Source organism: Capricornis sumatraensis, chromosome 18 (genome assembly GCF_032405125.1).
Source record: "Capricornis sumatraensis isolate serow.1 chromosome 18, serow.2, whole genome shotgun sequence".
NCBI classification, from domain to species: domain Eukaryota; kingdom Metazoa; phylum Chordata; class Mammalia; order Artiodactyla; family Bovidae; genus Capricornis; species Capricornis sumatraensis.
Window position 1 is genome coordinate 25,442,422 of NC_091086.1, and position 21,733 is coordinate 25,464,154.

At 38.7% G+C, this 21,733-nt stretch overlaps 1 protein-coding gene across 2 annotated transcripts in view; it reads left to right on the plus strand.

The window, feature by feature from the left end:
• The window catches only part of DEPDC1B (DEP domain containing 1B), a 99,907-nt gene that overhangs the window by 40,259 nt on the left and 37,915 nt on the right, over positions 1 to 21,733 (plus strand). For both annotated transcript variants that reach the window (XM_068990666.1, XM_068990667.1), the window contains exons 3-7: positions 2,145 to 2,280; positions 6,182 to 6,309; positions 11,717 to 11,847; positions 15,533 to 15,580; positions 19,710 to 19,850. In XM_068990666.1, coding sequence (XP_068846767.1) covers positions 2,145 to 2,280; positions 6,182 to 6,309; positions 11,717 to 11,847; positions 15,533 to 15,580; positions 19,710 to 19,850 — 584 coding nt within the window. The remainder of the gene's footprint in view (positions 1 to 2,144; positions 2,281 to 6,181; positions 6,310 to 11,716; positions 11,848 to 15,532; positions 15,581 to 19,709; positions 19,851 to 21,733) is intronic.

Consider the following 21,733-nt stretch of genomic DNA (forward strand, 5'->3'; position numbering starts at 1 on the left):
TTTAAAGGACTGAGAGGTGGGTGGTCTGTAAATTCCCTTGAATTATTATATGTATGTCAGGGCTTCCCAGGTGGCACCAGTGGTCAAGAACCCTCCTGCCAATGCAGGAGATGTAAGAGATAGGGTTTTGATCCCTAGGTTGAAAAGATCCCCTTGAGGAGGGCATGGCAATGCACTCCAGTATTCTTGCCTGGAGAATCCCATGGACAGAGGAGCCTGGCAGGCTACAGCCCATTGGGTTGCAAAGAGTTGGGGCACTACTGAAGCGACTTAGCATGCATGCACGCATATGTATATGAATGTGAGAGTTTGTGTGTGTTTGTCTGCACGTGTGTGCACACACTTGCTATATTTTGGATGTGATTGTTGGCTTCTGAGAAATAGGATTGGACTGTGGTAAGCTAGCCTTTACTTACAAAGCAGAATAACTTTCAACAGTTTTAGAGATTCATTTAATTTATAATTTGTAATCATTTGGAAATACCTGCCTTGGTAACTTGATTACCAAAATTTAAGCTTTCAGTTTATTTATCTTTAGTTTGATTTAATGATTTCCAGATCTCATTTTTTTCCTTACTCAAAACTGACTTTTCAAATAAAATGCGGTTTTTGGATGTTCTTTTCAGAAGATGGAACTCAACTGCTCTCTGTTAGTCATCCTTTTTGAAGTCTATTGTGACTGTTTTTGAAATGTTTCTCCATAGTACTCTTATTATTTATAATTCTTCTGGTTTACCTTGATAGAGACTTTCCTTGCAAACTGTAGACATTTAAAATTTCCTTATTTCTACGGTTGCCTTATGAATAGTATCTTTATGTTTTATTTGGATTGCTTGTTTATGGATATCATGGACAAGATTTTAAGCCTTTAGTTTGGCTTACATAAATAAAAAATAAAAATAGAAGTCTTTACCTATTGATTTCTATGTCAGCTTTTAAGAACTAGAGTTCTTATGTTAATTTTTCAGTGCAGTACAATATATCCTTCTCTAGCAAGCTAACAGAAAAAGATGCTCCGAGAACAATATGTATTTAATTGCCTCTGTTGTTTATCAGGTATGCCCTAGACCAGTTTAAAGAGAGTCAGATTGTATTTAGACTTCTATGTATTTGTCCATGGAGTGATGATACCTAGGGTGGATAAAAGCAGAGAAGGGGTATAAATGGCAGAATAAGGATACTGGGACCTGGAGGAGGGCAAGGCAACCCACTCCAATATTCTTGACTGGAGAATCCCCAAGGACAGAGGAGCCTGGCAGGCTGCAGTCTGAGGGGTCTCAGAAGGTTGGACTGAGAGACTAAGGACAGCACAAGGATACTGGGAAGCTTTCTGTCTCCTCCAAGATGAAATTTGAGACTGTAGCTTCAATCTCAGTGTGAGGTGTTAGATATTCAAGGAAAGGAGGGTTAATCTTTATTAGAAGTAGTTATGAAAATAAATGTTAGGCCAAGTGGTTTTTGTTCTAGTGTTCATCTCCTCAGCAGGTGTTGCTTAAGTTTTATCTGTCAGTAATTTCAACCTGCATGTGTGCTTAGTCGTCCACTCATGTCCATCTCGTTGCGACCTCGTGGACTGTAGCTTGTAGGCTCCTCTGTTCATGGGGATTCTCCAGGCAAGAATACTGGAGTGGGTTGCCATGCCCTCCTCTCGGGGATCTTCCCAACCCAGGGACTGAGCCCATGTCTCCCACACTGCAGGCAGATTCTTTACCACCTGAGCTACCAGGGAAACTTACTTGCATACTTACCAGCTAAAAATTTCAGCTGGAGTAAGATGGCAGTAAGGGTTTTGAGCTGGGTGAAAGAAATGACTTTCTTTCTAGGGTTAGGGTTCCATTAAAAACATCCTTAATCATGAAAATCAAGTGACCGACCAAGGTTTATTTATTTAAAAATGCGTCACATGTTTGACACATCTCCTGTTTTTTCTTCATAAAGGTGATTTGATGGACATAATGGATGAACGTTTTTAAAAAATCATATATTTTGGGTACAGTTAGATGTGTGTAATGATTTAAGCATGAATGATTATCCAAAGTTTGGAATTATATAAATTCTCAAGGGTACAAGAAGTGGGGATTACTGTTAAAATATCTGTGTTTCCCACTGACTGCAGTAATAGAAATTTTCTTCTTGGTTTTTAGATTTCCTCCTTCTTCTCCTCTGAAGCCTTATCCAAAGAGGCCCCCATATCAAAAGGATGTTATTAAATTTCCAAAATGGGATGATCCCCCACCAGGCACTTCACAAGAGAACATCCCGGTGAGGCCACTTGTGATGGTAAGTGCCATTATGTGGACCAGCAGCGGGAGAGCTAGAAAAAGTCTGTGAACCATTAGGCTTAGTCCAGTTTCTTTTGTTGGTCCCTTGGAAGTAGTGGTGTGAAAGCACTTTAAAACAAGATCTTAGCTGTCAGTAGCTGAGAGACGAGTAGCACAAGAAGATTGGCTTTTGCAGTTTTTCACTCTTGCCCATTGACACTTTGACCGAATAGGTGGTAGCCGTTTTCATACATTTAGACTGAGCAGGTTTCTCATAAAACTCCCTTATAATTTCCTTTTCTTTTCTATTCTGTAATTTCCTCAATTCCTTTTTTGTCTCCTTTTCCTGAACTTTGTTAGAATTATTACCAGTTGAAAGTGTGAAGGTTGGGACATGGAGAATTGTGGAGCGAGCTCTGATAATATGAACAAAGAAACCTAAGCACACTGTAGAAGAAACTGTGTTTTTGGGGGAGTACTTTTCTCTTGAAATATCCCCAATAGAAAACTACTAAGATTGAGATAATGCTAAAAAATAAAATGTAGACAAAAACTTCTATAGGCAATTTTTTTTAAGAATTATACTAACAACCATGTTTTAAGTTAATTTAGTCTTATAGGACTAGATGTCCAGTTCCTACATGTGCAGAGGTGTGTTGTAAACATTTTTAGGCAATGAGATTGAATGTGATTATATTGTATCTCAGTTTGGACAGAATAATTAAGCAGCTTAGCCTTTATCAGAAATAATTCAGGAGTGAGACCAGTGTCAGAAATGGGGACTCCCTATGGACGTACAGATTTGTCAGGGACAGTGATGAATGTAGTTTTAATTATGCTGGATGATAAAGGTAGGTGATATTATATGGAAATGTCTAATAGGCAGATGGAGGTAATGGGCCTGGAAGTTGGATGAGAGGTCATATTTGAAAGTCATTAATTCATTCATTCAACGAACACTTATTGAGTGTTTGCTGTGTGCCATGCACTGTGCCAGGTTCTACAGATGCAGTTAAATGTGATACAGTTTTTCCTCTAGAAGAGCTCATACAGTGGTAGGTGATTAGGAAACAGTGGGACTGCTCTGAAAGAGTGAGCACAAAGGGTATTTGAGGATCATTTAATTCATTACTAATGAGGAGAAGTTAATTAAGCTCTAGCTGATAGTTTCTGTGCTTGAGAAAATTAAAATATAAGCTCCATGAAATAGGTTAATTTTTTTAAAAAACATTTGTATTTAAACACCTAACATGACCCCAGTCGGTAGAGTGGTTACTCAGCAGATGTTTTTTCATTTTAAGATCATCTAGTGGTGTTTGTACAAAACAGGTAGAACCCCATATTAAACTAATGTGTATATATATCATCAATATGATAACTTTGCTTTTCTGTTCTTTCTGGTTCTGTGAACCTCTAGGAAGACCAGCTGCTCATTAGTCACTTTCATGCACCAACGAAGAAGACAGTGTCTTCTCTCTTCTCTCATCTGTTTTCAGTTTCTCATTTTCAGCAATCCTGAAGTCATCTGCCAGTGACTCTGATCCATCCCCTATCCCCCCCATAGCTTGTCATGTCCCTGATTATCTGTGTATTTCTGATAACCTTGCTCTTGTCTTTTCTTGCCTTAACCTTAAATTAAGTGGTGGAGGTTTGAGCTCCTCACTTGTTCCAGCTCCTCTAATGCTTGGGCTCTGCTTCTTGTGAAATGGCAGAGTAGGGTCTGTTTCCTCAGTTGGGCCTCAATGCAGTCGTTAGACTGATGATGTTAGTAGTCAACAGAGAAACAGTCCATCTTTCTTAAAGGACTTGGGTTCGTCTTCCTTTTTTTTATCTTACTTTCCCTCTTTCTATCCCTGCCTCCACTTTCCTTGTTGTTTTGTGTTTGTTCTGTCCTGTCCTCTCTTGCCCAGCCATTATATAAAATAAGATGAAGTGCAGCAAATAAAACAGTTTCTTGTGTTTACTGACAGGCAGCAGGTAGAGAGTGAGCTCTGGAGACAGACTGCTGGGTTTGAATCTTGGTTTTTCGTTTATTAGCTATGCAAGCTTGTTTCTCTGTTTCATTTGCTGTGTCTGTGTCTAAGTTTTCTTTTTGGTGAGAGTGGGATGATAACACCCCCCTGGGGTAAGATGGTTATAAGACTCAAGTGACGTCATATCTATAGTGTGTTTACAAGGATGCCTGACACACAGGCTTTGGAAAACTGTTAATTGCTATTGCTGTTATTAATAGAGTTGTTCATAGAGACAAAAGAAAAAAATTACTCATAATATCATCCAGAGAGAATTAATATTAACTCTTTTATTTTTTTCCTATGCATTTTTTAAAATGTTGTCATATTTGCAATATGGCCCCAGGTCCAGCCCCTCACGGGGCCTGCTAGAAGGGAAGGTTGGCCATGCCACCCGGTGCTGGGATGTGGCCCATCTGGTTGTCCAAAGACACACTGCGCTGCCGCAGGTGGTGGAAAATCATGAGGTTCTGCTGGGGCAGGAGGCCCAGGAGGGAGCCCTGTGGGGAGCGCATGGCGGGGGGCTGGCTGTAGACCTTACCCCCCATGGCCTGCTGCTTCATCAGCATGAAATTCTCTTGGTTATGAGGCTTTGTGGGGGTAGGGGGGACATGACCCCCTAGTACAGGCTTTGGGATACCATGCCCTGCTGTGGGGGCACACCTGTCCTGCCCAGCAAGGATATCTATCTGTCTGAGGTGGCACGTAGACATGTTGAGCTCCCACTGCTATGCATGTCTTTAGCACTGTAATGAGACCATGCTGTGCTGTTTTGGTTGCCTATATTCTTCACTTAGAACAGTGTATGTGTCCATTTTTTTTATGTTATTAAACATTCAGTATCATTTTTAATATCTGCCTCTTGTCTGTAAAGTACTATAGTTTATCCAGTCCTTAACGGTTAGATATGTGTTATACCATGTTTTCAACTTTTTCGTTCTATGTGTAAACAATTTAATTAGCAGTATCTGTACAGATAAATAATTGAATGTTTGTTTAAGATAACTTTTGGAAGTGAATTTGCTAGGCAAATGCAACAACTGACACTCCTACCTTCAAAAGAGAACACCTAATTTAGATAGTTTAAAAAAAGTACAAATCTGCATGATCTTCAAGTTTCTTTTGCAATTCAGTAGTTCTCAAAAGCAAACCCCAAGCCATATCAAAGAACAGCTCTCCAATCTTTTATAAAAAAGCACTTTTAGATGACTTCTTACATGTTTTGCCTTTAAAAGTTCAAATGTTCCTCTCTGTGATTACCAAAAGGGAGTTTTAAGACTTCTGTCTAGTAGCCTAAATGTGAGAAGGGAGATGCTAAGAATATTGAAGTGTTAAAGCAGTGTGAGTTTGAGGGGTTAAATTACTTAACCTCTTTGGCCTTTAGTTTTTCTTCCTGGTCATATCCAGATGTCCTTATAGAGCTCTTGTTTTTCCTGCCTTCTTCAGATGTTTAAGATCTCAGGACTGCTATCTAACATTGTATTTACTTGATCTTTTCTTTCTTTTTTTTTTCTAAAGAGTTCTTGAAAGTAATAGACTTTAATGTTATTGTAAGCAGGCACTTAATTTGAATAGTGTGTGAATTTGGATTGATATTCCTCAAGTTAATTTTGAATTAATGAAATTTCATCACTGCTACTTCACTGGTTAGTTGGCACTCCCACAGGAGAAAATAGCTAATGTCATGCTTATTGCTGTAGTTCTTTGGCAATTCTTTACTATTCATTTATGATATGATCTGATCTTTACAAGTTATGCTTTATTACTCTGTAGTCCATGCAAAGAAAGTTAGTTTATATTTAAAATGATTATTTAAATCAAGTTACGTTTTTATAAAATCATACCACTGTCTACTGAAATGTTTGTTCTCTCTTTCTGTCTTTCCCCGCTACCCTCACCCCCAATTAGAATCCTGAGATGTGGTATAAGCGTCACAGTATTGCTATTGGAGAGGTGCCGGCTTGCCGTCTTGTCCACCGCAGACAGCTGACAGAGGCCAATGTAGAAGAGATCTGGAAGTCGATGACATTATCATAGTACGTGCATGTGCTATTAATGAGAACTTTAATATTGTTTTTTTTTTTTTCTGTTTTGCTTCTCTGCTACTCTCTGCATACTTAATTTTCTGAAACTGTATAAAAATCTCAACTTTTGAGTGCGTTATTTGTACCTATCCTGCCTAGCAAGCAGACCTTAACTGAATTCAGGAAATTTTCTATTATTATTTATATACTAATTAAAAATAGAGCTTTAAAAGTTCTTTTCTTTTTTTCTTTTGCCCACATGACCAAAAATATCTATTGGCTAAATATTTTTATTTTTAAAAATTTAACTGTAGTTGATTTAAAATATTGTGTTAGTTTCAGGTGTACAACTTCAGATTCTTTTCCATTATCACTTCAGTTCAGTTCAGTTGCTCAGTCGTGTCTGACTCTTTGCGACCCCATGAACCGCAGCACGCCAGGCCTCCCTGTCCATCACCAACTGCCAGAGTCTGCCCAAACCCATGTCCATTGAGTCGGTGAAGCCAACCAACCATCTCATCCTGTGTTGTCCACTTCTCCTCCTGCCCTCAATCTTTCCCAGCATCGGGGTCTTTTCCAATGAGTCAGCTCTTCACATCAGGTGGCCAAAGTATTGCAGTTTCAGCTTCAACATCAGTCCTTCCAATGAACACCCAGTTTTAGCTTCAGCATCAGTCCTTCCAATGAACACTCCTTTAGGATGGACTGGTTGGATCTCCTTGTAGTCCAAGGGACTCTCAAGAGTCTTCTCCGACACCACAGGTCAAAAGCATCAGTTCTTCGGTGCTCAGCTTTCTTTATAGTCCAACTTTCAGGTCCGTATATGACTACTGGAAAAACCATAGCCTTGACTAGATGGACCTTTGTTGACAAAGTGATGTCTCTACTTTTGAATATGTTGTCTAGGTTGGTCATAACTTTCCTTTCAAGGACTAATCGTCTTTTAATTTCATGGCTGCAGTCACCATCTGCAGTGATTTTGGAGCCCCCAAAAATAAAGTCAGCCACTGTTTCCTTTGTTTCCCCATCTATTTGCCATGAAGTGATGGGACTAGATGCCATGATCTTCGTTTTCTGAATGTTGAGCTTTAAGCCAACTTTTTCACTCTCCTCTTTCACTTTCATCAAGAGGCTCTTTAGTTCTTCTTCACTTTCTGCCATAAGGATGGTGTTATCTGCATATCTGAGGTTATTGATATTTCTCCCGGCAATCTTGATTCCAGCTTGTGCTTCCTCCAGCCCAGCATTTCTCATGATGTACTCTGCATAGAACTTAAATAAGCAGTCTGACAATATACTGCCTTGACATACTCCTATTTGGAACCAGTCTGTTGTTCCATGTCCAGTTCGAACTGTTGCTTCCTGACCTGCATATAGGTTTCTCAAGAGGCAGGTCAGGTGGTCTGGTATTCCCATCTCTTTCAGAATTTTCCACAGTATATTGTGATCCACACAGTCAAAGGCTTTGGCATAGTCAATAAAGCAGAAATAGATGTTTTTCTGGAACTCTCTTGCTTTTTCGATGAGTCAGCGGATGTTGGCAATTTGATCTCTGGTTCCTCTGCCTTTCCTAAAACCAGCTTGAACATCTGGGAGTTCATGGTTCACATATTGCTGAAGCCTGGCTTGGAGAATTTTGAGCATTACTTTACTTGCGTGTGAAAGTGAAAGTGAAGTCGCTCAGTTGTGTCCGACTCTTTGTGACCCAGTGGACTGTAGCCCACCAGGCTCCTCCATCCATGGGATTCTCCGAGCAAGAATACTGGAGTGGGTTGCCATTTCTTCCCAACCTAGGAATCGAACCCAGGTCTCCCGCATTATGGGCAGATGCTTTAACCTCTGAACCACCAGAGATTTGCGCAGTTGTGCAGTAGTTTGAGCATTCTTTGGCATTGCCTTTCTTTGGGATTGAAATGAAAACTGACCTTTTCCAGTCCTGTGCCCAGGACTGGAGTTTTCCAAATTGACTGCTGAGTTTTCCAAATTGGCTGACATATTGAATGCAGCACTTTCACAGCATCATCTTTTACTATCTGAAATAGCTCCACTGGAATTCCATCACCTCCACTAGCTTTGTTTGTAGTGATGCTTCCTAAGGCCCACTTGACTTCACATTCCAGGATGTCTGGCTCTAGATGAGTGTGAGTGATCACGCCATCGTGATTGTCTCAGTTGTGATGATATTTTTTGTACCGTTCTGTGTGTTCTTGCCACCTCTTCTTAATATCTTCTGCTTCTGTTAGGTGCATGCCACTTCTGTGTTTTACTGAGCCCATCTTTGCATGAAATGTTCCCTTGGTATCTCTAACTTTCTGGAAGTTACCTTTATACTTTGGTAACCATAAGTTTGTTTCTGTGTCTGTGAGTCTATTTCTGTTTTGCAAATAAGTTGATTTGTATTTTTTAGATTCCACATGTAAGTGATATCATATAATTATTTTTCTCTGTCTCACTTCTCTTAGTGTAATGGTGTATAGGTCTGTCCATGTTGCTGCAAATGTCTGTATTTTATTCTTCCTTATGGCTGAGTAAATTTCCCTTGAGTATATGTACCACGTCCTTATCCATTCATGTGTCGATGGACACTTAGGTTACTTCCATGTCTTGGCTATTGTAAATATTGCTGCAGTGAACCTTGGGGTGTGTATATCTTTTTGAACTCGAGTTTTCATCTATTCTGGATATAAGCCCAGGAGTGGGATTGCTGGATCATATGGTAACTATTTTCAGTTTTTTAAGGAACTTACACCCTGTTTTCCATAGTGACTGCACCAATTTACATTCCCATTTACAGTAGAGGAAAGTTCCCTTTTCTCCGCACCCTCCATAGCATTTATTATTTGTAGACTTTGTGATGATGGTCATTCTGACTAGTGTGAGGTGGTGACTTGTTATGATTTGCATTTCTCTAATAATTAGTTTTGTAAAGTTTTTAAACTTTTTAGTTACACTGAAATCTTAAGCTTAATGAAATATATAATGGAAAATTTGGTCTTCTAGATATATGGTATATACTAGGTAACTAAATGATTATACAGTAAAAGTGAGAAATAGATTTAAGGGACTAGATCTGATAGATAGAGTGCCTGATGAACTATGGACAGAGGTTTGTGACATTGTACAGGAGACAGGGATCAAGACCATCCCCGTGGAAAAGAAATGCAAAAAAGCAAAATGACGGTCTGGGGAGGCCTTACAAATAGCTGTGAAAAGAAGAGAGGTGAAAAACAAAGGAGAAAAGGAGAGATATAAGCATCTGAATGCAGAGTTCCAAAGAATAGCAAGAAGAGATAAGAAAGCCTTCTTCAGCAATCAATGCAAAGAAATAGAGGAAAACAAGAGAATGGGAAAGACTACAGATCTCTTCAAGAAAATTAGAGATACCAGGGGAACATTTCGTGCAAAGATGGGCTTGGTAAAGGACAGAAATGGTATGGGCCTAACAGAAGCAGAAGATATTAAGAAGAGGTGGCAAGAATACACAGAAGAACTATACAAAAAAGATCTTCACGACCCAGATAATCATGATGGTGTGATCACTCATCTACAGCCAGACATCCTGGGATGTGAAGTCAAGTGGGCCTTAGGAAGCATCACTATGAACAAAGCTAGTGGAGGTGATGGAATTCAAGTGGAGTTATTTCAGATCCTGAAAGATGATGCTGTGAAAGTGCTGCACTCAATATGCCAGCAAGTTTGGAAAACTCAGCAGTGGCCACAGGACTGGAAAAGGTCCGTTTTCATTCTAATCCCAAAGAAAGGCAATGCCAAAGAATGCTCAATCTACTGCACAGTTGCACTCATCTCACATGCTAGTAAAGTAATGCTCAAAATTCTCCAAGCCAGGCTTCAGCAATATGTGAACCCTGAACTTCCTGAAGTTCAAGCTGGTTTTAGAAAAGGCAGAGGAACCAGAGATCAAATTGCCAACTTCTGCTGGATCATTGAAAAAGCAAGAGAGTTCCAGAAAAACATCTATTTCTCCTTTATTGACTATGCCAAAGCCTTAGACTGTGTGGATCACAATATACTGTGGAAAATTCTGAAAGAGATGGGAATACCAGACCCCTGACCTGCCTCTTGAAAAACCTATATGCAGGTTAGGAAGCAACAGTTCGAACTGGACATGGAACAACAGACTGGTTCCAAATAGGAGTATGTCAAGGCTGTATATTGTCACCCTGCTTATTTAAGTTCTATGCAGAGTACATCATGAGAAACGCTGGGCTGGAATAAGCACAAGCTGGAATCAAGATTGCTGGGAGAAATATCAATAACCTCAGATATGTAGATAACACCATCCTTATGGCAGAAAGTGAAGAAGAACTAAAAAGCCTCTTGATGAAAATGAAGGAGGGGAGTGAAAAAGTTGGCTTAAAGCTCCACATGCAGAAAATGAAGATCATGGCATCTGGTCCCATCACTTCATGGCAAATAGATGGGGAAACAGTGGAAACAGTGTCATACTCTATTTTTCTGGGCTCCAAAAGCACTGCAGATGGTGACTGCAGCCATGAAATTAAAAGATGCTTACTCCTTGGAAGGAAAGTTATGACCAACCTAGATAGCATATTCAGAAGCAGAGACATTACTTTGCCAACAAAGGTCCATCTAGTCAAGGCTATGGTTTTTCCAGTGGTCATGTATGGATGTGAGAGTTGGACTATAAAGAAGGCTGAGCTCCGCAGAATTGATGCTTTTGAACTGTTTTGGTTGGAGAAGACTCTTAAGATCCCTTTGACTGCAAGGAGATCTAACCAGTCTATTCTGAAGGAGATCAGTCTTGGGAGTTCTTTGGAAGGAATGATGCTAAAGCTGAAACTCCAGTACTTTGGCCACCTTGTGCGAAGAGTTGACTTGTTGGAAAAGACTCTGATGCTGGGAGGGATTGAGGGCAGGAGGAGAAGGGGATGACAAAGGATGAGATGGCTGGATGGCATCACCGACTCAATGGATGTGAGTTTGAGTGAACTCCAGGAGTTGGTGATGAACAGGGAGGCCTGGTGTGCTGCAGTTCATGGGGTCACAAAGAATCGGACACGATTGAGAGACTGAACTGAAATGAGGTAACTAAAGTTAACAATGTCATAGCAGGTTTTTTAAAAGAAATTTTATAAAGATATACTCGTAGCAGTTTCCTATCAATGGTTAAGCTAGTTTTTGTTATTACAATATTTATGTTAAAAAATAATTTTCTTGACATTCAGTGTGTTATGCTTTTAAATTAGTGAAGTACTACATTAATGACAAAAGGGTCTCTCTTAAGTTTGTTTTATATACTCAATGTCTGGCCTTTTTGCCCCATAAAAATCAGGTGAAATACATGAAAACAGCACATTTTAAAGATCTTCCATTGTGCTGGGCCTTGGGCAGATGATTTTTTAAAAGTAGTTAATATAATCATTGTTTATGTTTTTAGTTTACAGAAAATCCTTGGCCTGGATTCCTTAGAAGAGGTTTTAGACATTAAACTTGTCAACTCCAAGTTCATCATCCATAATGTATACAGTGTGAGCAAGCAAGGAGTTGTTATCCTTGATGACAAGTCAAGTAAGTGCATAAAAGCCATTTTGTTCTCAGTTGACCTAGTACAGTGGCTGTACAGGTCCATCTGCTTCTGTTTGACCTTTCCGTAAACCCTACATATAAGTTTACCCTCTCATTATGTATAGCTTCAGTTTACTTCCAAAGACCTTTATACAAACTGTTTGTATTCAGGAAATGCCATAGGAAGATGAATACCCAGGATTGAAGATCTAAGCCATATCCATCTAGAAGCTAGTTCAGTGGTAGCCACATTGTAGTATAAAGTGGTTCTTTATTATCCCCAGAAAATCCCTGAGAAGTGGGTAAGTTTAATGCCTAACAGATTTTTTGAGTCAACTTTTAGGTGGTCCTGGGGCCTGACTAATTATCAGAGCTCTCATTGACCTTTTCATTATGGTGTCTTTGTGTCAGATTTTCTGAGATAGTCTTGGTTTATATCATCCCCCCCCCCCTTTTTTTTTAACAAAGGTAGCTTTTTAGATGTTGAAGGTGCTTTAATGTTTTTTATACCTTTTTACTCCAAGCCAGTTTACAAATTGGGAAAAATAAACATGTAGCAACTCCCTGTCCTGGTCTTTGATTAAGAAAAACAAAGTGCTTCTAACTGTAGTGAGCCAGAGTCCCCAAACTGATTTAAAAATTCCTTCCCCTGAATAAGAGATGGATCCACATTGGATGCTGTGAAAGTGCTGCACTCAATATGCCAGCAAATTTGGGAAACTCAGCAGTGGCCACAGGACTAGAAAAGGTCCGTTTTCATTCCAATCCCAAAGAAAGGCAATGCCAGAGAATGCTCAAGTGAAGTCATTCAGTCGTGTCCGACTCTTTGTGACCCCATGGACTGTAGCCTATCAGGCTCCTCCATCCATGGGATTCTCCAGGCAGGAATACTGGAGTGGGTTGCCATTTCCTTCTCCAGGAGATCTTCCCAATCCAGGGATTGAACCCGGGTCTCCCAAACAATGCTCAAACTACTGCACAATTGCACTTATCTCACATGCTAGTAAAGTAATGCTCAAAATTGTCCAAGCCAGGCTTCAGCAATACATGAACCATGAACTTCCTGATGTTCAAGCTGGGTTTAGAAAAGGCAGAGGAACCAGAGATCAAATTGCCAACATCCGCTGGATCATCGAAAAAGCAAGAGAGTTCCAGAAAAACATCTATTTCTGCTTTATTGACTATGCCAAAGCCTTAGACTGTGTGGATCACAATATACTGTGGAAAATTCTGAAAGAGATGGGAATACCAGACCCCCTGACCTGCCTCTTGAGAAACCTATATGCAGGTCAGGAAGCAACAGTTCGAACTGGACATGGAACAACAGACTGGTTCCAAATAGGAAAAGGAGTATGTCAAGGCTGTATGTTGTCACCCTGCTTATTTAAGTTCTATGCAGAGTACATCATGAGAAACGCTGGGCTGGAGGAAGCATAAGCTGGAATCAAGATTGCTGGGAGAAATATCAATAACCTCAGATATGCAGATGACACCACCCTTATTGCCGAAAGTGAAGAGGAACTAAAGAGCCTCTTGATGAAAGTGAAAGAGGAGAGTGAAAAAGTTGGCTTAAAGCTCAACATTCAGAAAACGAAGATCATGGCATCTAGTCCCATCACTTCATGGCAAATAGATGGGGAAACAGTGGAAACAGTGTCAGACTTTATTTTTCTGGGCTCCAAAATCACTGCAGATGGTGACTGCAGCCATGAAATTAAAAGACGCTTACTCCTTGAAAGGAAAGTTATGACCAACCTAGACAGCATATTAAAAAGTACAGACATCACTTTGTCAACAAAGGTCCGTCTAGTCAAGGCTATGGTTTTTCCAGTGGTCATGTATGGATGTGAGAGTTGGACTGTGAAGAAGGCTGAGCACCAAGGAAGTGATGCTTTTGACCTGTGGTGTTGGAGAAGACTCTTGAGAGTCCCTTGGACTACAAGGAGATCCAACCAGTCCATCCTAAAGGAGATCAGTCCTGGGTGTTCATTGGAAGGACTGATGTTGAAGCTGAAACTGCAATACTTTGGCCACCTGATATGAAGAGCTGACTCATTGGAAAAGACCCTGGTGCTGGGAAAGATTGAAGGCGAGAGGAGAAGTGGACGACAGAAGTTGAGATGGTTGGATGGCATCACCGACTCAATGGACATGGTTTGGGTGGACTCCGGGAGTTGGTGATGGACAGGGAGGCCTAGTGTGCTGCGGTTCATGGGGTTGCAAAGAGTCGAACACGACTGAGCAACTGAACTGAACTTACTTCAAACTCTTGATCCTAGGAATTAGCTGGAGCTAGAATGACCTATGGTTGTGGGAAGATGGTATAATACTTTCGGGATTTTATAAGTTAATGTTAAATGAAGCGCTGGAGGCTCCTGGGCAGCAAGCAGAGTGGCCTAGAAGGAGTATGAGCAGTGAGAAGGGAAGAGATTTTTCTAGGTCATGTTTCTTGACAGGAGCACAATGTGTCTTTGAAACCTGAAACAGTTTTCCTTTAAAGTCCATGTATCAGGAATGGAGAATGTTGGGAAACAGAAATAAACAACTTTGCGACTTCTTGAATTGTCAGGTTAATATCAATGTATAAAATTAAGTTATGTAGAATGAGAGGGCTATTGCCTTTGAAATACATCTAAAATACTTCTACATTCTCCTGAGTACAGCAGACATTAATACTTCCAGCTATAGCTGGATGATCAGTTTTATTTTAGTAAGTACATACTTGAGAAAGAAGAGAGGACTTCATAAACTTCAGGTTCATTAGCTCTAACACAAGTCAACCAGTGTCTTTGCAGTTTCACAGACAGTGGAGAAGGTGTCAAGTAGAAGCATGAGTGCTGGTCCATCAGATGTCTGTGGCAGGGCCAGAGGAAGAGACCCTGTACCAAAAAGTTCAGCTGGGGTTTTTGTATCAATGCTAACCATTATTATTTTGAGTGAGTGAGCGAAGTTGCTCAGTCGTGTCCGACTCTTCGCGACCCCATAGGCTGTAGGAGCCTACCATGCTCCTCTGTCCATGGGATTTTCCAGGCAAGAGTACTGGAGTGGGTTGCGATTGCCTTCTCCAGAAGATCTTCCCAACTCAGGGATCGAACCCGGGTCTTCCACATTGTAGGCAGATGCTCCACTGTCTGAGCCACCAGGGAAGTCATTATTATTTTAAGGCTGTCCTGATACTGATAGCCTGTACTGATATGTCAGTGGCACTTCATTGTGTTAAGATATTTTGAAAATTGAAACTTGTAAAGTGATTGAACATTGGACATAACAGAATTCACCTTTTTGTTTTTTTAAAGATATTTGGTGAACTGGTTTCATAAATGCATCTGATGACTCATGCTTTTGCTTTTTCTGTGTTTTTCTTTTTTCTGTATAATTCTTAGGATAATTGATTTGTTTCTTTGGAACAAACTATCAAATTTCTTCTTTTCCCTAAAGCTTTACAAGTACATCTTGTCTTTAGAGAAATTTACAGGTATGGTTTATGTAAGAATGAGTCGTAACATTGCTGCTAAGGAAAAATTTTTATCTTTTCAGTGTTCTGATTCATAAGTAAGTGATTTGTGATTAGCCAATAAGTTTCATATTACTTGAGACAAGTGTCATTCTTATGATACCAGGTGTGTATATAATACTTTGAGTTACATATAATTGAATAAAACATCTTTTTATTTTCCTTTTTCTGCAGAAGAACTTCCTCATTGGGTACTGTCAGCTATGAAGTGTTTGGCAAATTGTGAGTACTAATTATCTGCCATTTTTATGAAATTGACAGAAATTAGTGCCCTGAATTACAAAATATTTTTGCTCAATGGCATGAACATTGATTTGACACCTGTGAGACTGGCAGTTAGCTGGGGATTCATGTGCTTTCAGTGATAAATTTGTGACTTAGTGGAAGGGCTGAGTTATGGAGCCTTTTAAAAGGGATTTTTGTACTTCTGTTTTCTTGTGGGTAAAATCACACTGCAAATAGCATCCACACTGCTTCTTTTGAATGCTTCATCACAGAAAAGAATAATTAGTAATATTGAAAACAATATTGTAATAGATAAATGCCTGTCAGTAGTTTATTCCTAAAGCATGTATTCCTAAGTATGCCTTATAGTTACATCATTAGTTTACTCAGCAGATTCTGTTTCCCACTTGCTTTTTATAGGGCAATGGTTTAATTTGGAGAAAAATGTTTTAGAAGACAAATCTAATTAGTGTGCAGCAGAGTTTGGAAGGAGAAGAACCTATATAAAAAGAAACAAGAAAGACTGTTTAAGTAATTTGGCTATCAGATGAAGGGCCTGGACAAGACGATCCCTCTGAAGTTTTTCGTAGGCATTTGAAGTCTTCTTCCTAGGATATCATGGGCACTGTGAAGAAATGAGTTATTAGAGTATTTCACTAACACTACTGTTTCTTTGGAATTTTTAGAAGTCTTAACTCAAAGAAGGGATTCTAATGGTTAATGGCTTAAACCAAACAAGTGATTGTAATAATTCTAGTTATCTTAGTTGACTGGTAATGGTGGTATTTGGTCTATAGAGTCTTTAGAGTCTTAAAGATCACCTCAGAGAGGTAGTTTCTTTCCTCCCTTTCGAGTAAGAAGACTAGCATGTTTAGAGATTGTTGTATAAATTATTAAATTAGTAGGCTCTGAATTATTAATTTCACTAATTAGTTTTATTTGATTATAGAATGAAACTAAAATAACAACTCACTGTGGGTGATCTTAGTGATGATATAAAAATGATGATATACTATCATCCTGAAAATGAATAGCAATGTTAGTTTGTGTGAAGACCAAAGTTCTCGGAGTTTATTAAGATTTTCATTGGGTTTTGGTTCATGTTTTAGAACAGCTAAGATGTAGAGTCCTGTGGTTTTAGTTTGGAGGAATGCTTTTCATTCTTGCTTAATCATTTTAAACAAATTAGTCTAAATTATATGTTTGGCCAGAGTTGGCAAAGACAAAATAGAAGCTATGAATGGGTTAAATAACCCGTGTATGACTTTTTGGAAAACCAAGGATCTTGAAAGTTGGTCAACTGGGAGTGAACAGAGGAAGCTAGTATAACGAATCTAAGCTATAATATGTTGTAAAGTATATATTAAGGTGTAGTTATGATGTTGAATTCTCATTGGTGATCAAAATGTAGTGAAGAGTGTAATTTCCGCTCAAGAGAGATGTATATATAATCCGTGAAACTTCTGCAGAAAGGTCAGGCTAACTGAGATTACCAGCGGAGAGAAAAGATATGAGGATTGACTTGTGTTCTCCACGTGTGTGAGGTAGTGTTAGGTTAGGTGGAAATTCTTGGGAATGGGGACCTGTCTTACATGTATCAAGTGTAGTACTTTAGAAATGGTTGGCACATCCATAAAGATGCTTGCTTGTGTGTCAGAGAAAAAAAGTTGGCCAAAGAGTGAGGTCAGCCTTTTGAATAATTTTATAAAATTATTGATTTTTCCAAATTCTCATTCCCCATCTCCTGAATTTACTAGGAGTCTGTCAGAGTCATAGTCTCTTGCTTATCCTTATCCTTACTGAATCTGGGTTTCCATTATTGTTGGCAATAGGGAACAGAAAAGATATGAGGCTTTTGGAGGCCTCGTGCCTCTTACTCTGGAGGTTTACTGCTTATCTCTTCCTTGGGGGTGATCTGTTGCAGACCTAGGTGCTTTCATGGTTGGCCATAGGTGAGGGACTGATGATAAATAAATAATACAAAACCAGGTTGGCTGTTTTTCTTCCTTGTGCACGTAGATTTCAAGAATTCAATAAAAGATGTAAACAGTTCTTTTCCAAAGTCTTTCAGGAATAACATTTATAAAAACTGGATTTAAAAATATATTCTGAAATTCAACATGATAGAAAAACAAAAGATCTTTGAACTTAGCCTTCTCTCATGGGCTTGCCATGCACTGGCATTTGAAAGAAAACTTTTTCTTGGCTTATTTTTGCGTATTTTTTTCAAGAATGATAAAGTGTTCTGTAAGAGATACAACTGCTTAGAATGAACTGCATACTTATCCTTAGAGGGAATAAATAGTTCAAGGTAACATGTATTACTTGCTAAGACATGTCACGCAATTTTGACTGACTAAGCTTGGGATATTTCAGAAGAGGAAGCAAGTAAAAATGGCTATGTTTGCCACTAGGTTAATGAGGTACCACACATTTAATAATTTTCATTATTTTAATCCAGGTTATTTATAAGCAGCATATAGAACATTAAAAGGTAAGAGACTTTTTAAGGAGACTGACAAAAAGCGGTTTTCACAATGTTTCAATGACTTGGAGATGTGAAGGCCCAGAATCCTTAACTGTCCTTTTTTGTTTGACCCTTCCTCATTAGTTACAGTGATTCTGTAGGAAGAATTTCCTTTCAGTTTTTACTGGCTGCTTCTGCTGTCCTGAGGGTAGAAATCTGTTCGGGTACAGTTGTTTGGTCTTGTGTTCTGCTGGCCCAGAACTGACCAGTGCAGTCAACATCACTTTCTTCCATGCTGTGGTGGAAATAGACAATGTTGGCCAACCACAATGGCAGTGGACCACTTGCCGTTTCCCTCAGGCATGGGCAGATCCAGTTAGTTGCTCTCTCTGCTTGGAGATGTAAATCCTTCCATCTGTATATGGATTGCTGTGGGTCTTTGCTACCAGCCCGGTAGAGAGCTTGGGGCTTCTCTGATGGCTCAGATGGTAAAGATCCGCCTGCAGTGCAGGAGACTTGGGTTCGATCCCTGGGTAAAGAAGATTCCCCTGGAGAAAGCAATGGCAACCCATTCCAGTATTCTTTCCTGGAGAATTCCATGGACAGAGGAGCCTGGCAGACTATGGTCCATGGGGTCACGAAGAGTCAGACATGACTGAGTGACTAACACTTTCACTTTCACCATAGAGAGCTAAGCATTTCTTGTTCCTCTTTGGTCCCTGGTACAAGGGAATCTTTGCTTCACTTATCCCAAGCTTCTTGGTTTCTTGGTTGTTCCAAGTTTCTTAGAACTTATTTCTTAGAAATGTATTTCTTTGCAATACGGTTCTGCTTGATAAATTATCTTTTATTTTTAAACTTCTTTTTAACAGAAAACATCAGTTTGATTCTGCTTTGGTATTATTTTCTATTATAATTTTGTTTAATAAAAATTCATTAAATGCCACTATTCACTCAAAAGCATTGGGTAAATAAAACCTAGACTCTTAGATCAAAAAATTGAATAGGAACTTAGAGGCCACTTTATCTAGTCTTTCATGGTCTCTGTTTGAGCAGCTTTAACATTAAAAAAATTTTTTTTTAATACACATTATCTTTTGATGGTGATCAAATGGAGAATTTTATAATCAGAATGAATTTAAGACACAATGTAAAATCTCCTTTTCAGAATATCTTCAGGAAAAAGAGTATACATTCTTATGAGTCAAATTGTTTAGAGGCAGAATTATTTATTTCACTCAACTCTGATTCTAGAACTGTATAATATAGCAGTGCTAAAATAATTATAAGCTCTAAAAATTGCTTTATAGATTATGTTACATATGTGAGGTAGTTACTGTATTAGACTAGGCAAATATTATATATTTCAAAGAAAAATATCACTGTCTGCATTTAATAAAAATATCTTTCAGAAGGTCACAAAAGAGTTGGTTTTTTTTTTGAAAATGGAAGTGAGCCAGTGTTTTCCTCATTGTTTTATAATAGATTTTAATTTAGACATAAAGCATATTTATATAAGTAAAATGTATAATATCAATTTTACCCTTGAAAACTTTTCTGATTTTGCATATCTGTATGTACCACATATATGCACAGAGACTAATATCAATACTTACAGGTGATTGCCTTACTAATGTTTTTCTTTCTCTTTTTTAACAGGGCCTAATTGTTCAGATTTACAGCAGCCTATGTATTTAGGATTTGAAAAAGATGTCTTTAAAACTATAGCTGATTACTATGGTCGCTTGAAAGAGCCTCTACTTACGTTTCACCTTTTTGATGCCTTTGTCAGTGTATTAGGTAAGTTGGAATATAGTGAACGTATATCTTCATTATTGATATGCAAACATTTCATTTTTCTTTATCTTGAGACTTCCGATAGCCCAATTTCCATAGTGTTTTTGAAATAAAAACAAATGGGGTGCTTGCCTAGTTGGAGTCTTGCTCTATGCAGGAAGGACAGGGAGGCCTGGCGTGCTGCAATTCATGGGGTCGCAAAGAGTCAGACACTACTGAGCGACTGAACTGAACTGAACTGATTAATAAACCTAAACATGGACCAGTAGTTTTTATTTCTTAGGAAAGAGTAATATGTTCATATCATTTTTATACGAAAAAAAATGTATACTGATAGAGAATAATGTAAATTTGACATTTACTGTTCATGACTACTCTGGATATGACTTCATGAATAGTCAACTGTGAGAGATAATCATTTAGAAATCATCTTTTTATAGAAGTAACAGTTTTGTAGGATTATTTGTTATTTGTGACATGTGAAATAAATATAGTAACTATTATTCTCTAAAACTTATTGCGATTTCTTACATATATTTATATTTCAAGATGTTGTACACTGTCAAAGAAGCATGGTAAAAGAGGGAAAAATCAATATTATTGGTGTAGATCTTTCTGATATTGTTCCTTTCTCCTTGGAAATCAGTTTTTTCTGTTCCTATTGTTATTGTTGAATAAGTATTATTGTTTTCTTGTAAACAAATGTTTGCTTTAATGACCAAATCACTGTGTGGGTAAATTTTTATGTAAATTTGTTGAAATTAATGTCCTTTCGGTTTTGACCGTCGTGGAGTTTAGCAATCTTCACCTTCCCATTCTTCCTTCTCTTTCTCATTCTTGCTTCCCCTTCTCTTCCCTTTCTCCTGCCCTGTTTTCTTCTTAGAAAGTATGTATGCTGCCATAGTATCCTAACAAAGTATCAGCAATATGTGAATAATATACCTAGTCTCTTAGCACAATGCTTTAAATTTTAAGATTTCATAATAGCATTTCTGATAATAAACAACATGGAACAATTTAAAATCATGTATCTAAGAGGGAGTTTGTTTCAGAGAGATCAATAGTAAGAACTGGAAGTCCCAATATTAAGAACAGATGAAGGGTTTAGGCCTGTTATTGTGTTTTGAGACCACTGGGTCTTCTTGATATTTTGTTTTCCGCCAAGGAATATTGGAGGCTTGTGTACTTGAGAATATCATGCCTAATTGTGAGTACTGCTGCTGCTGCTGCTAAGTCGCTTCAGTTGTGTCCGACTCTGTGCAACCCCATAGACTGCAGTCCACCAGCCTTCGCCGTCCCTGGGATTTTCCAGGCAAGAACACTGGAGTGGGTTGCCATTTCCTTCTCCAATGCATGAAAGTGAAAAGTGAAAGTGAAGTTGCTCAGTGGTGTCCGACTCTTAGCGACCCCATGGACTGCAGCCTACCAGGCTCCTCGGTCCATGGGATTCTCCAGGCAAGAGTACTGGAGTGGGGTGCCATCGCCTTCTCTGAATGATGAGTACTAGCTGTTGTTAGTGCCTTTATGCCACTGGTAAAATAATTCCAAAGACAAGATTAAAAACCAATTCTTAGATTTTTCTTGTCATTTTCCATTTTCATAATGTTTTATGGTAAAGTGATCTGATTTTGAAACAAAAGAACTTGGAATTAAAAAAAAATTGTATTTAAAAAATTTACTTTATGTTGGAGTATATTTGATTAACAATGTTGTTAGTTTCAGATGTACAGCAAAGTAGTTCAGTTATGCATAAACATAACTGTATCCATTGTTTTTTTACCCATTTAGGCAATTCCAGAGTATTGAGCAGAGTTGCCTGTGCTGTACAGTAGGTCCCTGTTGGTTATCTATTTAAATGCAGGAGTATGTACATGGTAGTTCCAGAT